The sequence below is a fragment of the Ptychodera flava genome, chromosome 4 (genome assembly GCF_041260155.1).
Source record: "Ptychodera flava strain L36383 chromosome 4, AS_Pfla_20210202, whole genome shotgun sequence".
Classification (NCBI taxonomy): Eukaryota; Metazoa; Hemichordata; class Enteropneusta; family Ptychoderidae; genus Ptychodera; species Ptychodera flava.
In genome coordinates this window covers 5,093,551-5,115,961 of record NC_091931.1, presented here as the reverse complement: position 1 = coordinate 5,115,961, position 22,411 = coordinate 5,093,551, and the positions used below count along the sequence as shown (strand labels likewise).

General features: G+C 36.7%; 1 protein-coding gene across 2 annotated transcripts in view; it reads left to right on the top strand.

Moving 5' to 3' along the window:
- Positions 1-19,997, top strand: part of LOC139130747 (protein NPAT-like) — a 70,478-nt gene extending 50,481 nt beyond the window's left edge. For both annotated transcript variants that reach the window (XM_070696539.1, XM_070696538.1), the window contains exons 3-13: positions 2,901-2,961; positions 3,587-3,668; positions 4,251-4,306; positions 9,883-10,707; positions 11,450-11,519; positions 12,310-12,412; positions 13,222-13,298; positions 13,920-13,995; positions 15,716-15,800; positions 16,321-16,413; positions 18,045-19,997. In XM_070696539.1, coding sequence (XP_070552640.1) covers positions 2,949-2,961; positions 3,587-3,668; positions 4,251-4,306; positions 9,883-10,707; positions 11,450-11,519; positions 12,310-12,412; positions 13,222-13,298; positions 13,920-13,995; positions 15,716-15,800; positions 16,321-16,413; positions 18,045-19,888 — 3,324 coding nt within the window. In that variant the 5' untranslated portion in view covers positions 2,901-2,948 and the 3' untranslated portion in view covers positions 19,889-19,997. The remainder of the gene's footprint in view (positions 1-2,900; positions 2,962-3,586; positions 3,669-4,250; positions 4,307-9,882; positions 10,708-11,449; positions 11,520-12,309; positions 12,413-13,221; positions 13,299-13,919; positions 13,996-15,715; positions 15,801-16,320; positions 16,414-18,044) is intronic.
- Positions 19,998-22,411: the final 2,414 nt, after the last annotated feature.

Here is a 22,411-nt window from a genome sequence, read left to right as displayed (position 1 = left end):
GAATTCATGGTCTACTTCCTCAACCCATTCAGCACCATCATTTGAATTCATGGTCTACTTCCTCAACCCATTCAGCACCATAGTTTGAATTCATGGTCTACTTCCTCAACCCATTCAGCACCATAGATTTAATTCATAGTCTATTTCCTCAACACATTCAGCACCATAGTTTGAATTCATGGTCTACTTCCTCAACCCATTCAGCACCATAGTGTGAATCCATGGTCTACTTCCTCACCCATTCAGCACCATGGTTTGAATCCATGGTCTACTTCCTCAACCCATTCATACCGGTAGTTTGAATCCATGGTCTACTTCCTCAACCCATTCAGCACCATAGCTTGAATTCATGGTCTACTTGTTCAACCCATTTGCCACCATAGTTTGAATCCATGGTCTACTTCCTCATTCCATTCAGCACCATAGTTTGAATCCATGGTCTACTTCCTCAACCCATTCAGCACCATAGTTTGAATCCATGGTCTACTTCCTCAACCCATTCAGCACCATAGTTTGAATCCATTGTCGTCTTCCTCAACCCATCCAGCACCATAGTTTGAATCCATGGTCTATAAAATTTCCTCAACTCATTCAGCACCATAGTTTGAATCCAAGTCCACTGTTTTCTATGCCAGAGTTAGACCTTTACAGAGGAAGGTTGGATAAAAAGTTGAGCATTTAGAAATCATCAGTATTCCACTTGCTAACTCTCCCTCTACATACAGCCACATTGATATTGATGACTTGAATTCAACTGCACATTTATATAAATTTACACAGATAGTGTTCACAAAGTAAATGCTGAACAATTAAATATGCTAAATTCAGATTAGAACAGGACAACTAAAAATGCTGAAAAAAGTATAGGTATACAGCTGTTATTGACTTAAGGCAGAGTGTATCATTTGAGCGTTTTTATTTCAGTTTGACTCTATATTTTGACTTGTTTACAAGTCCTGACACATTTTACACAATAGTTTGACAACATTTTACTGTGATCTCAGTGATATTAGTAATCAAGAGGATACTGTTTCCTCTCAAAAATAGATACAACATGCTTTTAAATGATGCAGTTGTTGCACTGTAGTGAGTGGTCTTCATTGGACTCATACAAGTCACAGCTAGTTGTACAATAAAACTGTTGTTGAATTTATTGTTTCTTGAAAAGAGGCTGAATAACGTTTCTCTGAAATAAACAATATAGACAGTGCAAAAGTATTTGCAGCCAAGTCACCTTACAGGATTATGATTTCCACAAAAGCTCCCATGATCTTTATTTGGCCCACAGCATCATTGACAAATAAGCTTTCAAAGTTTTGACAGTGTTTAACACCGAGAGTTGATTTTCAGGTCACTCTGTCCATGCACATACAAACATTGTTTGCTTAGGGGGATTAGCAAAGGAGAGAGATGTTGGAATTAGCATATAACTCTTTGCCTGACCTTTGGTAATATGACCAAAATCAGACAAACTCATCTTTTTGAAACACACCTTACACTTTTAGAAAGTGGCTTGCTGTGTGTCAAAGTTTAAAATACTCTTATACAGCAGGTGTTTGGCTCTGTCTCTGGGCAAGTCAGGTACAGATATTGAAATTTAGGAAAAACTTGGGGTACACTGTGACTTACACTCCTTGCCTGTACAGGAGGATGGTTTATGGTTAAACAACTTTCCATTTTCACTTTTTATAGAGCAATTTCATGTTTAATATTTAGTATAAATCAGAAGTTTGGGTTCAGTAAAAAACTGAGTTTCATTCCTGAAACATCTTTTGGCCCTCAAGGTATACTCATCAACTGTAATCCTTGAAACATGCAGCCCAATAGGCCGAACCCGGAATTCGAATCGACCGCGGTACAAACAAAGCCATGTGCGCAAACGCGCATAGACGTACGTGTATTTCCATACGCGTTAGTACACATGTGGGTTTGTTTGTACCGGCATCACGTGATTATTTGGGCATACTGAATCTGTAGAACGCATCGCGTCCTTTTTATTCCGGAGTAGAACCATTGTATCAATTTTGCAGCTATTATTCATCAGCTGAATTTCACAGAGTAACTCATAGATACAGTAAGACAAAGTGAAATTTATGTAAAGTGCAGATTTAACAGTTCCTGCCCTTGAATTTGTTGATTGATTGACTGATTTGTAAATATTGTTACAATAACCATTACTGAGTAGCAGATTGGCTTTCTTGAACTGTTCCTTCACATTCAAACAAAGTCACTAATAGTGGAGTAGCTGGACCTGTATTCTGAGAATTCAGATGAAATGACAGTTTCTGTGCAACGTTTAGTCTTGGTCTGGTAATAGTATACTTATTCACTAAAGGACAAAGGATTTTCTCATTATAATAATACAAAGTACAAGAGGAATACCAGAGCAGGTACTGTGGTATATACTGGAAATAGCCAATAGGATGACAAATTCACAAAAATACAACATCAACATTGTAATATCAGTAATTTTCAAGGCACATTTTGAGTAATTTGATCGTTATTTAGTATATACTTAGGCCAGGAAGAGTAATTAAATTGTTCCTTGGAATCAGCACTTTTACTTAGCCAATTTGGATTGTTTTTGAAATGTGCCAAATATATACTTCCTGGTTGCTTTTAAAGCATTTTTGTTGTGCGTATTTTTACAGTTTTTAGTTTTCTTCACAGAACACATGGAAATGCTCAGCATTTGTTCTGTCAACACTGCCTGTGTATGTAATGCCTCTATTATAGTGGACTTCATGAACTAGACTTCAAGTCATCAGTAACAATGTAACCAGTGGGAGATTTTGCTGGTTCAAAAATAAATTTAAAAAATTTTACTTGCTGCCTCTGCAAGGAACAATATTGTTTTATTTTGCAGTACAGTAAAGTATTTTTGACTCTTTTTTTCGCAGCCATATGAAGGAAAAAGTCTAATTGAGAGACTTGAAGAACATGAGAGTATGCTACAGCAAGGTAAAGCCAAACAGTCACTCTCCAAAATTTAGTATTTTAAATTTTGCCCAAAATGAAAAGTCAGAGAATTCATGTAAAATTGTCATAAAATGGTCATGTTTATCAAACTTCTAGTGTCTGGAAGGATTTAGCAACATCAACAATTAATAATAAAATTGCTATTGTACTAATAGTCTGAATATATATATCTAATTATGAGGATAAATTTCAAATTGATCACATTAGCCATATCAGAGGTGAGGTGTAAGATTAGGGTAAAGTGTGTATGATATACATGTACATGATCTGAAACCATGTTCAAGAAAAAAGTACAATCTTATATGTTGTATGTCTGTATCTATATGATCTTTTGTGATATTGATTAAGCAGTATTCAGACGCATGATACTATCCTCCAAATTATTCATGTACAATCTGCATGTACCAAAGCAATTATTCATTGAAACAAGTGTATTGGGTAGCAATAGGTGAAGATTACAGTCACCCTACAGGAAAATTTGATTCTTGCTCAATGTGTCATATGTACAACTCAGTGACATTGTCATCTTCATCAGTAGCAGTAATATCCTTATGTGCAGTCGAAGATGTCTCCAATAGTAACCTTGATTTTCTTGTTTCCATGACAGTGGGAAGGAACCAGAAAGATGGCCTTGAGAAAGTACTTAACACTCTGTGGAAGAAATTAGACCAAACAGTAGCTCAGTTAAAGTAAGAATATCAAACACATTGATATATGTAACATACAACCTGATAAATGTCATCACTCACACTAATGTCGGCAAACTATGTAACAAATAATTACTGACAATTTCTTCATACCGTAAGCTATCTTCTGAAAAAAAAATTTTTTATTTGCCTCCTGAACATTATTATTGTGACATTTTAACTTCATTTTATTCTTAAACGATAGATCATTTGATCAGGAATCATTCAATAGAATGAATTTGATCATAGAAAATGTCAGAATTGATTCTACAGTTCCATATATGGACATTCAAGTTCATACATGAGAGAATTTTATCAAAATGCTGCTGTTTCACATTCTTCAAAGCAGTCCCATTAAGAACAGTGCATACTGCCTGTCCACTGATGCTTTGAGTATGTAAATTGCAAATGTGTCGTTAGCTAAACTATAGAGTGTAGTTTCTCTAGGGTCTATTGCTAAACTTGCAACCCAGTTGCCACTATTCTCTCAGCATGTCCATGAATCAAAAAATATTCTCATCGCAGTTGTTCAAATAAGTCCAAACCTGTATATTTTAGGAATATGTATTGGATCTATGTTTGCAGGTACCAGACCCTGTCAGTAGATGTGACTGCCGGAAAAACAAACACCAAACAGAATCGTAAGTAATGTTATACTTTTAATATCTGCAGATGTAAAGTGTGCAAAACACCAAATATTTGAAAATGTTTGATAATATTCGTGGTGAATATGATTATTGAACAAGAAGGTGATTCCAAATTGTCTCAGTTGACAGTCTTTCATGACTCTGTGTTTGTTTAGAAGTGTTGTGGCTTGTTGTACTGTCTCTAAACTGGTCTTAGTAAACCCAGTGTCACAGTGAGTGTCATAGTCACAAGCTGTTAATTGTTAGAGTGGATTTTGTTACAGTACTGTGTACAGAGGTGACGGTGCTATGGACTGTTACAACTTGCTGCACCATAACACCCAGCCATGTGGAAAACCCAATAATAGAATGATTGACTGTGAAGGGGTTCCCCAAGTGTATACACAAACACTGAACAGGTTACAGTTTACAAGTTATCTACTAGTATTAAAATGGGGCACATGAGGCAGGTGTGAATTAGTGTGCATAAACTTACAATATCTTACATAAGCTAGATGTATTGAAGTTAGGGTCACTACCATAAATCTTGGGTATTTCATGTGAGTTGTGGCCCTTGTATTACATGCGACTGATTTAGGCGTTTGTTCAGGGGAGCTACCTTGGTCCACAGACAAAGGAAAAAACAAACTATGAACGGGTATTGTTCAAGGTTTGAAGCGGTCACCTCCATGGACACCTTGGCACAGGTAGCCCTCGACTCTGCTTTCTAAAGATTTCTGAACATGTACCCTTTGGCAGTTTCCAGATTTTTGCCATTTTTTTAAGCAAAAGTGTTTTCGTGAAAGTTCATGTTGTTGTTGTCATTTAGTGCTAAGCGGAAGTGGCACGCCTGGTGAAGCGAGAGAAATTTTGAGCTTCAGAGCGATGAGTTTGACCATTTTCAAAATTCATCTCACATTTTTATACCGCAGATTCAGACACTTGGTCTAGGCGCTTGGCCGATAGGCCAATGGTGCGAGGCTACCCTCTGGGGGCTTACGACTGAACGCCTCTAAATCGGAATCCAGCCTGGTGCGCGACGACCCGATGGCGCCGCTCTCGGGGGAGGAATGTGTTTGAACCAAATTTGAAAGTCTTTTATCGACACTGTCAGATTTTACCCATCGGTTTATGATCAGTCATATCATCTCCTATAAGCTTGTAATGGGAGGAAGTGTTCGGAAATTGCTGGCATACCTGCGGATGCAGTCCGGCGGGGACTTATAGATTGGGTCTTGTCCATCCATCCCTCCGTCCTCCATCAGCAGCCTTTTCTCTGTCACCCAGAGCCTTTTTTTTTCAAACTGTGTGCAAGGATAAAGTACTGTGGCATATGTATGCACGTCAATTTACTTCACGATACAATCCAATTTGGCCGCTGGGCGGCCATTTTGTTGCGATTTTTTTCATGTTTTTGTACCATAACTCAACTATCCCTGAACTGATTTCATTCAATGTTGGTACACAGATAAAGTACTATGGCATATATATGCACGCCAATTTATTTTGCGATAAGATCCTATATGGCTGCTGGGTGGTCATTTTGTAGCGATTATTTCATGTTTTTGTACCATAACTATCCCTGAACTGATTTCATTCAAACTTGGCACACAGACATTGTACTATAGTATGCATGTGCATGTCAATTAATGGTGCGAGCGGGGACTGTGTCATCAGCGATGACTTGTTTTACATTTAGCGTGAAGCAATGTTTTGGCCCTGAGAGCAACGCAAAGTAAACATGGTATTGTTGCGGGATAGGTCTAGAACTTGTGGGAGTAGACATGACATCAGTTCCCATTTTGTCTACAGCTTGGTATGCTTCTGAAAAGGACAGATTAAAATCACTGCCAAAGCTATTGTCTGAAAGTTTGTAAATTTTGAGTTCGCCTGTAAGCTAGTCAGAAAAAAAGGAGGCCCTGCTGACTCACTTGTCCATGTTTGTTTGTGTTTGTGTTTGTATTGAAAAATGGTGCCACCCACAGGACTCTGGGAAATCTCATCCTAGTTTTCGCATAATTTCGTGCAATTGTCAATTACACATGATGTCTATGAGAGGTCCGACACCTGTGAAGCTCATTGTAGGAAAAGGCCATAATTTATTGAGACAACCATAACATAAACGGCTTGCCGTGTTTCTAATCTTTTTAGTCCCCACGGACACAGTCCAGGGGGACTTATAGGTTTGGTCATGTCTGTGCGTGTGTGCGTGCGTGTGTGCGTGCGTGCGTGCATGCGTGCGTGTGTCCGTACGCCCGTCCGTTCACGCAGATATCTCAGAGATGCCTGAAGCGATTTCATTCAAAATTGGTACAAGGATTACTTCATATGTCATACAGATGCACGTTGATTTGTTTTGTGATACGATCCAATATGGCTGCCAGGCGGCCATTTTATTACTATTTTTTCATGTACAGAGCCATAATTCAGGCATGTTTCAACTGATTTTACTCAAAGTTGGTACAAGGACATTGACCAATGTCATAGATACGCACGTCAATTCGTTTTGTGATACGATCCAATATGGCCGCCGTGCGGCCATTTTGTTACGATTTTTTCATGTACAGAGCCATAACTCAGGCATATCTCAACCGATTTTATTCAAAATCGGTACAAGGACATCGACCTATGTCATACATATGCACGTCAATTCGTTTTGTGATACAATCCAATATGGCCGCCAGGCGGCCATTTTATTACGATTTTTTCATGTACAGAGCCATTACTCAGGCATGTTTCTACAGATTTTATTCAAAGTTGGTACGAGGACATTGACTAATGTCATAGCTATGCATGTCAATTTGTTTTGTGATACGATCCAATATGGTCACCGTGCGGCCATTTTGTTACGATTTTTTTCATGTACAGAGCCATAACTCAGGCATATCTCAACCAATTTTATTCAAACTTGGTACAAGGACATCGACCTATGTCATACATATGCACATTGACTTGTTTTGTGATACGATCCAATATGGCCACCGTTTGGCCATTTTATTACGTTTTTCCATGTCCAGAACCATAACTCAGACATGTATCAAGCAAATTTATTCAAAGTTGGTACAAGGAGATTGACCAATGTCATACATATGCATGTCAATTTGTTTTGTGATACGATCCAATTTGGCTGCTGTGCGGCCATTTTGTTATGATTTTTTCATGTGCAAAGCCATAACTCAGGCATATTTCAACCGATTTTAATCAAAGTTGGTACAAGGACATTGACCTATGTCATACATATGCACATTGATTTGTTTTGTGATTCGATCCAATATGGCCACCATGTGGCCATTTTATTACGATTTTTTCATGTCCTGAACTACAACTCAGACATGTATCAAGCGAATTTATTCAAAAGTATTTTTATCACAGACCTAATGAAGAGGACAGTATCCTCTCTGAGGACCTGTAATCAAAGCACCCATTAACAAGTGGGGACTGTGTCATCAACGATGACTTGATTTTCTTTGTCTGGGCTTGGTCACTCCAAAGTTCCGCTGATGTTGTATACATACATTATGTCCAACAGCATGTTGAGTATTAAGGTGTGTGATCTATGTTATTGACTTTATGTCCAGGCAGATTTGACATGCCACTCACTAAAGAGCTTTTTTCAACCCAGGATAGTTTTTCGTGACTTGTATTGATGTAAGACTGACTGTAGAAAATTTCAAAAAATTTTTCAACATTAAACTAATGTGGCCCCAGTAACGTTTTGACATGAAATTTAATTTGAAAAAATTCTCATAAGTGAGAAAACAGACACAAACATTTAAATCTTTCTGATTATCTGTAATTATAGCTAAAGTTTAGTAATAGTCTCAAAACAAAATTAACCGATCAGAGATTGTCACAAAGTGACTGTGATTGATGTAAACATTGAACTTTTGTGCCTATTACAGTATTCTTGTTTCCAACAGGAATGAACATCAAATCAGACTCTGCAACTTGAAGTGTCATTTTGACAATTAAATTGCTGTGAAATTTGTGGCTAGAATCAAAAGTCAAAAGTCAGAGAATCAAAAAGTCCAATATTACTCAAGCGGTTGTTGACAGTCTACCTCAGCCCATTTACTTCAAATCCATGTTTACTCAAGCACTATAAATGTACCCCTCCCAGCTTATAATGGACAAAAACAAACTTTGCAAGACAAATGAATGAGATGAATGAGGTGAAGCCGAGTATATTATGAAGTGCAATGTTTGTTTGAGTCCATTATGAACCGGGAGGGGGTACATTATTGCTATTAATTTTTAGTTTCAGCAATGCCAGCAAGATTTGTAGATGTCGAAAACATCTGGAGCCATAATAGTCCAATACTGGATAATTTGATATATTATCAGTAATAATCCGGAGGGATGATGTAACAAACTTCACTGGTATTGACAAAGCTGTAATATAATTATGCAATAGGGAACCCCTCTAGGACTATTATGGACAAAAGGAAACTTTGTACAAGGTGATGTACAAGGTGAAGCTGAGTACATTACAGAGTGCAAAGTTTGCTTGAGTCCATTGTGGACCGGGAGGGGGTAAACAACTTATGTCTCACAGACACTGCACATTCATAAAATCTTATTCTGTTCAGGCTGAATACAATGAAATATCATGTCAAACCAGTTGACTTTGTTTCCATAGACATTGTAATAGCAATCCCTAAGCTGCAGTAAAGTGCTGATGTGTACACAACATCGTTTCAACATTCAAATTGACTGCAGCTTTATTTCAGTGTAAAACCAATGGCAACATTGCAAATACAATAATCTAAAGACACTAACTAAATTCCCATGTTTAAAATGATTTCAGTAAACAGCAATGACAGATCAACAAGATCACATTATGGACCATCCCAAAACACATAGAAAACGAAAGTTCAGAAACATGCTGGTAAAAATCTGGTGATATTCCTTTTAATTTTATCCAAATCCACATTGAAGACACATTGCCATTTCATCACACTCAGACTTTCATAGTTTAAAAATTATTCGCAAACAGAGAGCTGCCTTTCTTTTCCTGGGATTTCCTTCTCACATCAAAATCAAACAAAGATTGCCGGCTTATACTGCGTGATCAATTACTTGAAGTATTGTTGGTTTGTGTTATTATAAGTAGGTTAGATACTTCCTAGCCAATGAGACTGTTGTACACAAAAAAAATCACAGTATTCAACCAATCAGATAAATTGTTTCATAGCATCATTGAAAATGGTTTGACCTTCAAGTAGAGTTTGCATATATGACTTCCTTGCAGGCTGTGTGTATGTAATCCAATTCTGCAACGCATAGGGCACTTGTGTAATGTGTTACCGCAGACTTAATCACCCTTTTTATTTGCGATCTTCTTGTGTCATTTGCAAATTCTTACATTCCTGAAACATTTCTGGAAACGATATTCATGGACCAACAGTCAGAGTCAATATTTTTTATTTTATTCATTATTTGTTTGCAACTTAACAGCTGGAGAAATGACTTTGTCAGCCATGCAATTTCTCAAGCTGTTGGCTTTAAATGAAATGTCTGTATCAATTGCCATTTACAATCAATAACGTACATAATCATAATTCAAAGATGATCTTTTAAAACATTTACAGAGCGTTCTCGACTAAGTTTGAATGTGTTGAGATATCAACAGCAAAGACAAAGAAACTTACAGTTGCAAGCAAGTCTACAACAGACTGGACAGTCAGTTCAACAACACGGCAGGGTTGGAATCTTGCAGACAGCTTTGACTTCATCAACACCAATGGACCAGTCATCATTACAGCCAATGGTTCAACAACCAGTACATTCAGTGCAGTCAAACGCTGCTCCAGTGGGTACCATCTCTCAGCCAGCAACTGGCAATCAGATCTCCTTCCAGTCAAATGCTGCTCCAGTGGGTACCATCTCCCAACCAACAACTGGCAATCAAATCTCTCTTCAGTTTGCTCAATCAACACAAAATATTGCAGCAAATCCAGTGGTGCCAATCATGAATCAACCTGTCATTCAGATACAGTCAGGACCGCCTCAACAAACCATACAGACAGCTCATATCTCTTCACCAATTACTAGTGCGCCCTCTACACTGAATCAGAGTGTAACGGCTGTTGTGCCACAAAGGGGTCATTCACCTCACCCAGTCTCAGCAAACCCTGTGCCATGTGTAGTTACAAGTATACCCACTCCTAGTAGTCAAAGCATGGTACAGCAACAGATAGCACAACCTCTTCAACTGTCAGAGACACGCCAGGTTATCACTGCTATTCCAAATACCCTGTCTCCTGTGAGCCACTCATCAGAACATAACATGGGACTGTCACCTAGCGGCATGGGTTCTCACACTGCAATGTCACCTGTTGTGACATCTCCATCTACTTGTGCACAAGGTGATACAGAATTGGTTTCAAGTGCATCGCAAGACCTTGGTCATAGAGGTGTGTATGTATGTACTTGAGTAAGACATTCTTGCTTAAACCATGAAGAAATAGCACTACCATAGGATATGCTCAGGATACCTCACCTCTGATTCCAGCAAACCTAAAATTTGAAATAATGTCCCTTTGGCATGTGACTTTATATTTTACCTGCCTGGCCAAAGATTAAACTGCCCTTGGTAGGCAGCGTGTAAGCAGATATTTCCTGCTCTGCAGATAGTATTGAAAGTCTACTCTGCAAATAGTATTGAAACAGAAAAAGTACGTTTAAAGACCTTTCAAGCAATATGATAGGCCTATCTATAATCAACAATTTATGAAAATTTAGTTTTAGTGCTTTTCAGCCTAGTTGAATATTATCCTGGACATTTTTTCTGATCATATTTAAAAATGTGTTTCCCCTTTCAGTTTTGTGTTCTATGATGCTGAGGTCAGTTCAAGGTTCCATGACGCAATCAAATCATCAGATCACTGTAGTTACATGTACTTGGCTTACTGACATACATAGTTGCATTATAAGTTGTATCTTGTAAATCAGGATGATGCATTTCTGATGTATGATTTGCCTACTTGAGACTGGACCAACAGTGACAGACTCGACCCCAAAGAGTGGGAGAGATAAAATCCAATTACACTGTCTGGGAATGGGATTGATGCTGAAATGTAAATATAGAAATACAGGGTTTTATTGGTGCTGATATCACAATGGTTAATCTTTGATCATTTCCATCTCTTGTCACAGGTTCTTACTCTGAGTTTTCAACTCCAGTGATAGATGCAGCACTTACCAACAAATCACCGAGAAGAAAAACGTAAGATACCAATATTGATTAGATCTTTTGTGTGTTTTGAAACAAACAAAATTGTCAAATGGTTGTACGAATAGTTATGTTCAAATAATCTACCATGAAGCGTTATAGAGCAGACAAGTATCAAAATGGTCTCTGTCGCACACCATTGGATGTCTTTTCTTGTCAAGCAAACTTAGGTAGTGATGTCTGTGTAGCTCATGTAAATACTACAAATCAATGCTGTAATGTAGTGCAATCTGTAGTGTATCTTGAAGACCGAATCTTTATTCTACTATGAATAGCTATGTGGAATACATGACGAATAATGCAAGTACATGTCTGTTTCATTCAGTTCAATGCCAGTAATCATTTTGCATAATTGATATTGGTACAAGTTTGTAAAGAGTGCACTTCTTAATTCTTGCTGACTTCAAAATAAATAAAATATTGTAATTTAAGAATTTGATTTATTTTGGTCTGATTGTCAGCAGCCTTTGTATCATTCTGTGATACGGATAATGATAATTTGGAACTGTCCTGCAATGAATTGTTCACAAAGAGAAACTGATCACTTTATACAGCAATTCAAACAACTGATATAAACAACCCCGACAATCTAATGAAAACACTGATATAAACAACAACGACAAACTAATGAAAAAATTGATATAAACAACAATGACAAGCTAATGAAAAAACCTTACATAAACAACACCAACAAGCCAATGAAAACACTGATTCAGCATTCCAATACAATTAACTTTGTTTTGATATTGTTGTAAACAATGATTCTTGTTTGTTTGTATCACAGTGTAGCACCAAGACGCAGAGAAACACCAGGTGGTGAGGAGAATGCTGACGAAATGACAAACAGACCTGAAGATATTCCTGATGATGAAAATCTTGAAATTTCTGTGAGTAGTCATAGTAATTGAAGCTCTCAGAAATGTATGCAGCAATATTAATTTTTGGTCAAAGAGATATGTTTCTCACTATAGAGAGGAATAGTACTGAGGTTTAGAAAGATGGATATTTTGACAAAGGACAGCATTCCAGACTAAAATAAGAACTTAATCTTGTGTAAAATATGATTCTTTAAATGATATTTCATGAAGAAGATAGAAAAAGTATTGTCACATGTCCCTTTAGTGACCCATTAAGGTCTGATTTTCTTATGACTTAGCCAAAATGCTTATGTACAGTGTATAGGGGAAAATAACCTACCTGAGCCATCTTAAGTGCTACATATGGTGTTGGGCCAGGTACAGTAGAATTTGCATCGGGGACAGATATTCAAACTGTCAAAATTTTACAATATTTTTCTGATCTACTGCTTGTGTGGACCCATTTTGAAGCTCTCAGAGCAAGAAAACAATTTTAAAAATCCAAAATTTTATTTTCCCCAAAGAGGAACAGGAACAGTGACCAATTTGAATTTCAAATTGAAGTAAATTTTAGGTAATTTATTTCTTTAGTACCAAAATTTATATGTTGACCCCTATCATTTATTTTTATTTTGAAAAAGAATGGTTGAAAGTTTCCTTGAGCAAAGTTTCAGTAAATGTTAAACTGTTCCAGTGTTGAGGTGCATAATACCTTTACAAGGATTATTTCCTGCCTCAGATTGCATCATTTCCCAATTTTAAGGCATGTTTTGGTAATGTCAAGATAAACATGTAAGGGATATTTGCCTAATTTTGTTTATTTCACACTTTGTTTTCAGCAATTCTTAGAATCTCTATTGTCTAACACTCAACTGCATGAGAAGCTGGCAGAAAATATCAACAAAGCAGTTATAAGGTGAGTTAGATATGACTGTGAGACACCAGTGAGAAAGAAATCAAAATCAATTGAGACATTGTAAATTAAATGGAAAACATTGAGAGTAGAAGATACAGTGGACAAATTGAAGTGACAGATTTTTTTGTTTTTCTTAACATTTTAGAAATACAATATTGTTACTACTGGATTGAGAAAAGTGGTGAATTGAGAAAATTGTGAGAAGATAGTGTATATATATCATAAACCAAATCTGACGTCAATCAACCAATGTTTACTCTGATTTCTATCCTTCAAGTATTTTCAAATATTTCCTGTATATTAAATTGGTCAGTTTTGCTCATTTGCAATTGAGTATTCTGTAATGAATTCATAGAACATAACTTACTCAATGCATGTGTGTTGAGAAAACATTAACATCAAAATCATTCATCATGAGTTGTTGATATAAAATAACATGCAATTTTTGATATTTGCAGTTTACTCCTAAACTTAGTAACATCAAATTGGTAGTCAAGTTTACCTTTCTGATGGATTCATGTTGATGAGCGCCCTCTGGTGAGAAGAGGGCAGTTTTATAGAAGAATAGATGAAGAGGCAGTCTTTAAGTTATAGAATGGATTTTAATTTTTTAATTTTCAGTGATCCAAACACAGCAGCTGCTAGTAACAGCCAATCAGCAAGCTCTGAATCACTTAATGATTTGCTGGATATACATGTAAGTAACTCTTCTATCATGTACATTCTTGACAGCTCAAGTGAAGATTAGTTGACACAAATCTTTGGATATGAACTAGCTACAGGATTTACCGTGGTAGCTTTAGATATGGTCTCTATCTCCAACCTTAATCTACTGACTCTTTTAGTTACCAGAGATAAGTGTGAAATGCTGTTTCCCCCACAAATCTGTCTCTTGTGTTTTTGTAACTTTTAATTTCGTTATAATAGCCATATGTAGCCATATGTTAGAATCATTGCAACTTATACTCTTTGCTGCACCCCTTATTTTGCCCCCATCATTGCAACTTATACTCTTTGCTGCACCCCTTATTTTGCCCCATCATTGCAACTTATACTCTTTGCTGCACCCCTTATTTTGCCCCATCATTGCAACTTATACTCTTTGCTGCACCCCTTATTTTTTGCCCCCATCATTGCAACTTATACTCTTTGCTGCACCCCTTATTTTGCCCCATCATTGCAACTTATACTCTTTGCTGCACCCCTTATTTTGCCCCATCATTGCAACTTATACTCTTTGCTGCACCCTTATTTTGCCCCATCATTGCAACTTATACTCTTTGCTGTAGCCCTTATTTTGCCCCATCATTGCAACTTATACTCTTTGCTGTAGCCCTTATTTTGCCCCATCATTGTGCTGCTTAGTAAGTTGCTCTTGGAATACACAAGATCTTTTCCTGTTTCATGATATTTTATCCTGATTTGAGTTGAATGACATCACAAATTACTTATAGTAACAGTCACATTGCACCCTCCTAATCAATGTAACAACAATCATTGTTCTCGTAGCAGCCGTTGAGGGCACTGTCTCTTCTCAATCAATGGTCATGTAGTACAGTAAATGTTTTTAACAAAAATGCATTACCTGTATTGTCTGCAGTGTGTTCATTTCAGCCCAATATCAGGCTAAGTGATTTGTTCTTCAATGATTTCAAAAAGTTGAAATCCTATTCCCACAGCTTCACCAGTGAACTTAGAATACAAAATTAAGTGCATTGATTCTGTAGTGTAGAAAGTTCAAGCGTGTAAGTGAAATGTGTGCAATTTTGTACACTAATGCCACAATGACATGTACATATTTCAAGTTGCTATCCACAGAGGATTTTTGTAGTAACATATTATTTTTTCTGAAACTGATCATAATAAATGTTTTCCTCTCTACATAGAATGTATTGGAGCAGGATGGCTGTATTTTCATCACATTGCTAAACATTTTTATTGCAAACCTGAAACAAATCCAATCGAAGAATGCTGTGATATGTTGAACTATTGAACAATAGTGCAGTTACCAAATTTGGTGTCACAGAGAGTTGAATGTGAAATGACAAGATATAGATATTATATCATTTCAATCTTGCTCAGACATACCAGAAATAGATGTCAAATAGCATCTTTTGTATGGTGAAATTTCATTTTGTAATACATGAAAATCAAAATTACAAGAAGCAGACACCATCTCACTTACTCCTAAAATTCAACTAAAAGTGACGAAGGAATCATTATTTACATAATGAAGCTAACATCAAATGCTGAAGTATTGTATGAAATTGATACTAACTTTCAAGCATACATATGGAATGTGACTACTATTTCTCTAAGTACAGCAGTCCTTTTAGATTTTTATTCAGACAGCTGTTATGTGACATGACATGAAATGATATAAAATTAATCAGATGTGCATTACATCTTTTCACAAGGTAACCGATGATACAGTGAGTGAGATTATTAGCTCAACAAGTCAAGATCCAGTCTTTGAATCTCTCTTTGCACTTTTCAATGTTGGTAAGTCAACTTATCAATTGCTTCATTTTGAATACTATAAGTAACAGTAACTTTTGAAGCTACATGTCTTCTGGAGAAGTTTGGGATCTGTTTAACAGACTATATGGTGATCTTAACAGTGAACTTGTATTGCTCATTACTGTATAAAACATCTAATTAGCTTTTGAATTCATAAACTGAGTCAATATTGTTTAAAAAATTGCCAATACTGTTTATTGAGAATTATTCCATGCTTATGAACATTGCCAGTAAAATGCCATTCAATTCCATTTCTCAATACTTATAGTGTATCCACTCCATTGCTGCTACCCACAAACTTTGTCCCTCATGTATGAACTTTTGCGCAAGCAAATATGGAAATAGTCTTTGATTTGCATCATTCATATACATTTAGAGTGGAATCTTTGTTCCCATGGCCATAGTTGTCATGCTTTCACAACAATTAGACCTGAAAAGTTATAATTTACACCATCATTGTCTTGAACTTTGACATCACTTGAACTTTTTTCTGACGCGTCAGAGCGACCAGATAAAGCAGATGATCAGAGTGACGCTGCAACAAGCAGTCAGAATGAGGATACACAAAGCTGTAAGAAAAAGACAAACCAAAGAGGTGAGTCACAATGAAACATGAATTGTTGTGTTTGTGGTTTGTGGCTGAATGTCAAATTACCAATTTCCTGCCATTAGCAAAGTTTTCTGCTTGTTTTCTAAGCTTGGAACTTCATACTGCGAAAAAGAAATGCTAAAATTACCACAAATATGATATAAGGTGACTGAGCTTTCAAATCTGCAACACCCTAGGAAGGTTAAGTACTTGAGTGTAGTATTGCAATATTGAGTGTAGTATTGCAATATTGAGTGTAGTGTTGCATATTGAGTGTAGTGTTGCAATATTGAGTGTAGTGTTGCATATTGAGTGTAGTATTGCAATATTGAGTGTAGTGTAACAATATTTGAGTGTAGTATTGCAATATTGAGTGTAGTGTTGCAATATTGAGTGTAGTATTGCAATATTGAGTGTAGTATTGCAATATTGAGTGTAGTATTGCAATATTGAGTGTAGTATTGCAATATTGAGTGTAGTATTGCAATACATTTATTAGGATGATATATGCATAGATAATGTCAATGGAGTATACTGAAGCCATGTTGACAAGCTGTGATAAATGACTATACAATGCAACCTTGAATTTTACAAACATTTCAAACCACTTTATAAACATCCCGCCAAGTTTCCAAAAAGAGACAGGCAATTCCGATCTGATCCTTAAATTCATTACCTATGTCTGTAAAGATAAGGATTTCCCATTTTTGTCAGTGAGAAGGAGTACCATAATTGCTGTGTGATAGGAACACTTTGTCTTGTCAAGAATCTTTTTCAATAATTGTACTCTAATTTATGAAAATTTTGTAATTATTTGTTACTAATTGATGCCATATATTAATTAAAACTAAGTGTACATGATTAGATCCAACATGCCACATGTACTTTACTCAGAAAATACATAAATTTATGAAACATAACAATTATGAATTTTCTGTGTTTTCAATATCCAGCATATATTGCCCATATTGTCTGTATTGTCTGCTCACATTGTCAAGCTTAATTTTTTGTATCATTTTACAAATATTAGGAAGTTTGTACATCAACTTCCTAAAGGATTGTAAACAATACTGGTAATCTCATTCTTGGTGTTTGCTTTCTAAGGTTATAACCTTGATTTTTATATCACTGTTGCTTGTTTAAAGACAGATAAGGCTCAAACAGAAACAAGTTCATTTCTCATCCTCCTGTGCTTTAATCTAACTCAGTCACTTTAGCCTTTTTTTTTTCAAATTTACTTAACCCTTTGAACCCGGCTCAGACAAAAATGTCTGCATGATGTAATAGGGTACCAGGGGGTCAGGGTGCAAAGGGCTTGTAACTACTGTACAAGGAAATTGGTTGTGTGCAGTCTTGTGTGTTATAAATGACAGTAAATGTTGAAATCTGTATGATCATATATACGCACCATATTATTCTGAACCTTTACCTGACCCTCATCATCACACTATGTCAGAATTACAACTTCTTTCAAAAAACCCTCTTCTGTTACCTTGATGCTGCTTGTTGGATCTTATGAACTCAAAATAAATCAATAAATAAATAACCATGTTATCACATCTTTTGTAAGAGACTTGCAATTAGAAGAAAATCCTTAACTTTTTGTCCTAACTGGAAATGTTTTTGATTCATGACAGGCAATTCCAACAGGAAGTTATCTAAACCAAAGAAGCAATCTGAAAAAGAGGCTGTCATAGTGACACAGGGGACACAGCAACTGAGTCAGCTAAATCAAATTGTCTCGGTGAACAGTGCACACACAAACCCAGTACCGGTCACTGTGTCAAATCTGGAAAGACAGAGTCAACAGACAGTGCAGTTACAACCCCAGCAACAGCAGCAAATGAGTGTTCCTGTTACAATGGAAAGGATAGTAACAGACCTGCCACTTGTGTCTACTGTCAACACTAATGGCATTCGCAGTCTAAGACAAACTCACGTCAGAAATTTGGATTTCACTTCTGGCAATGATTCAGATGACGCTGCTACTAAAAAGCGAAAGCCAAGACGTAGAGGTGTCGGTGCGCAATGTCTGTCACAACCAACAGTCAGAGATCAGTTATCTACGCTGCGATCAGCAAGAACAGGTGACACTTCATCAACAGATCACAGAAATGATGATAAGACACATGACTCGAGGAAGTCAACAAAGAGGAAAAAACGACAAGTAAGCAAGGCACAGTTACTAGCAAATGCAAACATAAGGATACATCCAGCACCACTTAAGAAACAATCAGTGAGTACACAGGATCCCAACCGGCAAACGTTGATAGCAATGCCTGTAAAGATACCAAGAACTAATCCAAAGACTGACTCACAACAAATGGAGAAACAGATGACTAGTCCCAGTGTACAGTCTCCTCAAAGTCCAGCCATTGCAATTACACACGGCAATGTCAGTGTTATACGTCATGCTGTCACAACTCAACTCACAAAGCAAAATGCAAAGATTTGGAATCTCCCAAGTGGTAGCACAGAGGTATCCAAAGGATCCACACAGTCTGTGACTAATCAGTCACCCACTCAAATTACCAAATCAGCCACAATAGCATTTGAAGCTCCTGTTACATGTGGACATTCAATTTTGAATCAACGCACTGGTCAAGAACAGCAAAAAAGTCTCCAAGAACCAGGAACTGCGTCATCTGAAGTGACACCTTCACCGCGGCAACACGAAACACACATAGCACTGGAACAGCCTGCAACAAATGAAGAGACTGGACAAAGGGTAACAGTAATCAACACTGAAGAGTCTGGAACAGTGAATGTTGACAGTCAAACTGTGCATGAGACAAGGGAAAGTGGTGACACTAGTATCAGTGAAAGTTCAGAATGTTATGAACCAGTGGAGCATCCACCTTCTGTTGCAAATGAAGAAGTTGTAGAAATAACGGAGGATCTTTCTGCAAGTGAATTTATTCAAGAGAATGATGAAAATGATCGACAAAGTAGCATTGATGTTTCATCTGTTCAGGAAGGCAACACTATTGACCATGAAAAGCAGAACTGTGATGAGAAAAAACTGAGAAGAAAAGAAAGTGCAATTGCATCACCATCAAACAGTAACAATGTGGTGAAAATTTCAACACCTGTCAAGGGAACGTTAACATCTGATGACAGTAGAGGAGGTGAAAGGTCACTTGTTAAAAGGTCAACTAATGTAGAGACTACCACTGACAGTGGTGGAGAAAGTATGAGAGATTGTATTGATGTAGCAGAGTCTTTGGTCAATCTTGCAAACACTGTTGTTCAAAGAGAAACATCTCCCTCAAAATCACAAAAGACTAAAAGAACTATTGAGGCCTCGGACAAACATGATGAAGAAATCGAACAGGTTGTTAAGAGCAGTAGTGAAAGTCAGAGACAAGAACAAACTACTCAAGCTGCAACTGATGTTGAACTTGAAAATTTGACAGCACTGAGGGAGAGAGGATTAAGACTGTCAGTGATGAGGTCACAGAGGTTACCAAGAGTAAGGTAGATAAAACAAACAAAGACAGTGATAGTTCTGCAATTCTGAAAACTAGGAAAAGAACAGCTGATGGTGATAATAATGATCAAAGTGAAGAGATGAATCACAGTGACAAGGTAAGAAAACCTCTAAATTACTGATGGAAATATTATGTAAAAAGTCAACAAGATCATTCTTTGTTTCTGATTTGTGAAGGTTGTTTGATAATCTGCTGTTTAGTATCATCTTTTCTGTTTTGAAATGGTGGAAGAGTGGGATGGACCAGTTTACAAATTGATGTCAATGGTTATCAACAGGAAACTATATGCTGAGATGATTTTCACAAACATGTTATACTTGACAAAAACTCTTGAGGGGAGAGAAATGAAAAGCAGGATGTTAAACTCCTTGTCAATCCGGAACTTGAGCCACTACTTTGCCAGATCCTGAATTTTATGGATTATTGTGTGACACATACATCCTTTTGCTATTCATAAAGGAAAAGCTCTGTCCATATAATGATGACAAAAGAGTTGGTACTTGTCAGGTTTATAGGAACCTTGTATTATTTGTGAGAAAATATCATCCTACTAACACTGTATTGCTTTGTCTGAATTGACAAGTTATATGGCTTTGTGCAGTGTAACCCAGCTGTGTTTTGTGGAACGTCATTTAGTTGCTTCAGAAATCACATGCACAACTCACAATATTCTTATCATATGCAGTAACTATATGTCCATTATATTTCATCAAAAAAGGAAGGTCAGGGAAATTTATTGTGTTGTCTTCATTTTCTAAACATGAGCATTGGACAGTTGAAAGTAATATTGTTCTCCGGGAATCATGTTTATCTATGCACAAGAAGGAACTTCAATTGCCATTTTCATTGGAAATAATCATTGATATGAAGTGGTGTTCAACCACTGAAATGTTAGAAAGAATGCTTTACCCTACATGGATGGTAACCATTATCCATTGGGAAATGTTCACATAATTCATTACAAAATGATATTGTAAAATGAGGTATTAGTTGTTGTATGGTGTGATCTGTAATAAGTCATTTACATATCCAGGTTTTGACAGATTTCAATTGATAGTTGATTGCAAAGAATGGAATAGAATTGCAGATGGACTTGCCTCTCTGTCATTTTACATTTTGCTTTATTGATAGTGAGTTGACAATTTGACTGAAGATATTCATGTATTTTATCAGTTTGGTAAATTTAAATTTAGTGTAGCCTGTCTGCCAATCTTGGTGGTGAAATATTCTTGCAGACTGTAGAATAGTTGGATTTTGTGCAGTATTATTGATTCAGAAGTTTGTCGTGTGATATGATTGAAGTTTGTCATTCTGGAAACAAGAATCTGATTGTTAATGTCAGTTAGCTGTCTGCAATACTCTGAATGATGCCTTGGATAGCTGTAGCTGTTGCTAGGCAATAGGAAAGCTGAGAATTTTTGGTACTATTTAGTGTGTGTTTGATGTGAGTGCAAATGTGATGTTTTTCAAAACCTAGGCGGCCAAAATAGAAACTTTTATTAGGTTTTTGCTATTAGAACTCAGCAAGAAACGAAGACTTTACATCAAATGCAAATGATATGTTACAGTTTCTCACTGAAATACACTGGAGGATATACAAATAGACTCTTGCATAACTCCTCATTCACTGTGCAGCTTCTGATCTCCGCCTTATATTGTTATGGTGTGCCCTCAACGGCCTGGCTGAGTAGCTCCCACAAAGCACTGTGCGGCACAAGTCAGTTGCTACACAGGCTCACTGATATGGGTTACCCTAACCATAAATAGTTGAGGGCATGAGAGAGGTCACATTAATCACCAACAAGATGGGTCTGTGAGCATGACAGCTGTACAATTTAAAGGCCCAGTAGCTGTAACTTGTGATACTCTTTTCACTACATTTGTTTTCGATGTCAACAACAGTTTCTTGTTCTACTCCCCAAAGCATGTTGAGATACGCAGTATTCAACTTGTTAACCAAGCCTATACATGTGTTGACTGTGCTGTTATTGTTGACAACTGACTTCTGGTCCGAACTAGAATTCAAATGTAAACAATACTGTGCATTTCAAATATATACACGCTGTGCTGACAAGCTGAATAGAAGAACTTACATTTGACATACAAAACAAAAATACTGCAAAAAAATCAAAAGTTACAGCATCTGGCCCTTTCAAAACATATGAAGCTGAAAATTGGCTTTCAATAAAATATGTTTTTTTTAGAATGAATTAATTCATGAATTCAAAACTAATAAAAGTTGGCAACAACCATGATATCATCAAGTATAGAACTATAATGACTGTTTGTGTAGGTCCATCAGCTGTGTTCAGATGGATACATGCTACATCAGTGGTTGTACTGAGGACTGTTAACATACTCGTGTTACATGTATTTACAATGCAATAATGAAGTTTCAAAAAGTTCTATGGTTGATAATGATATGATGACATCGTGGCCAAATTTGACACCTCAGTCACTCAAATGATTAGTGACAGCATTCCCAGCTTTGATTTATTACAGTGATTCATATA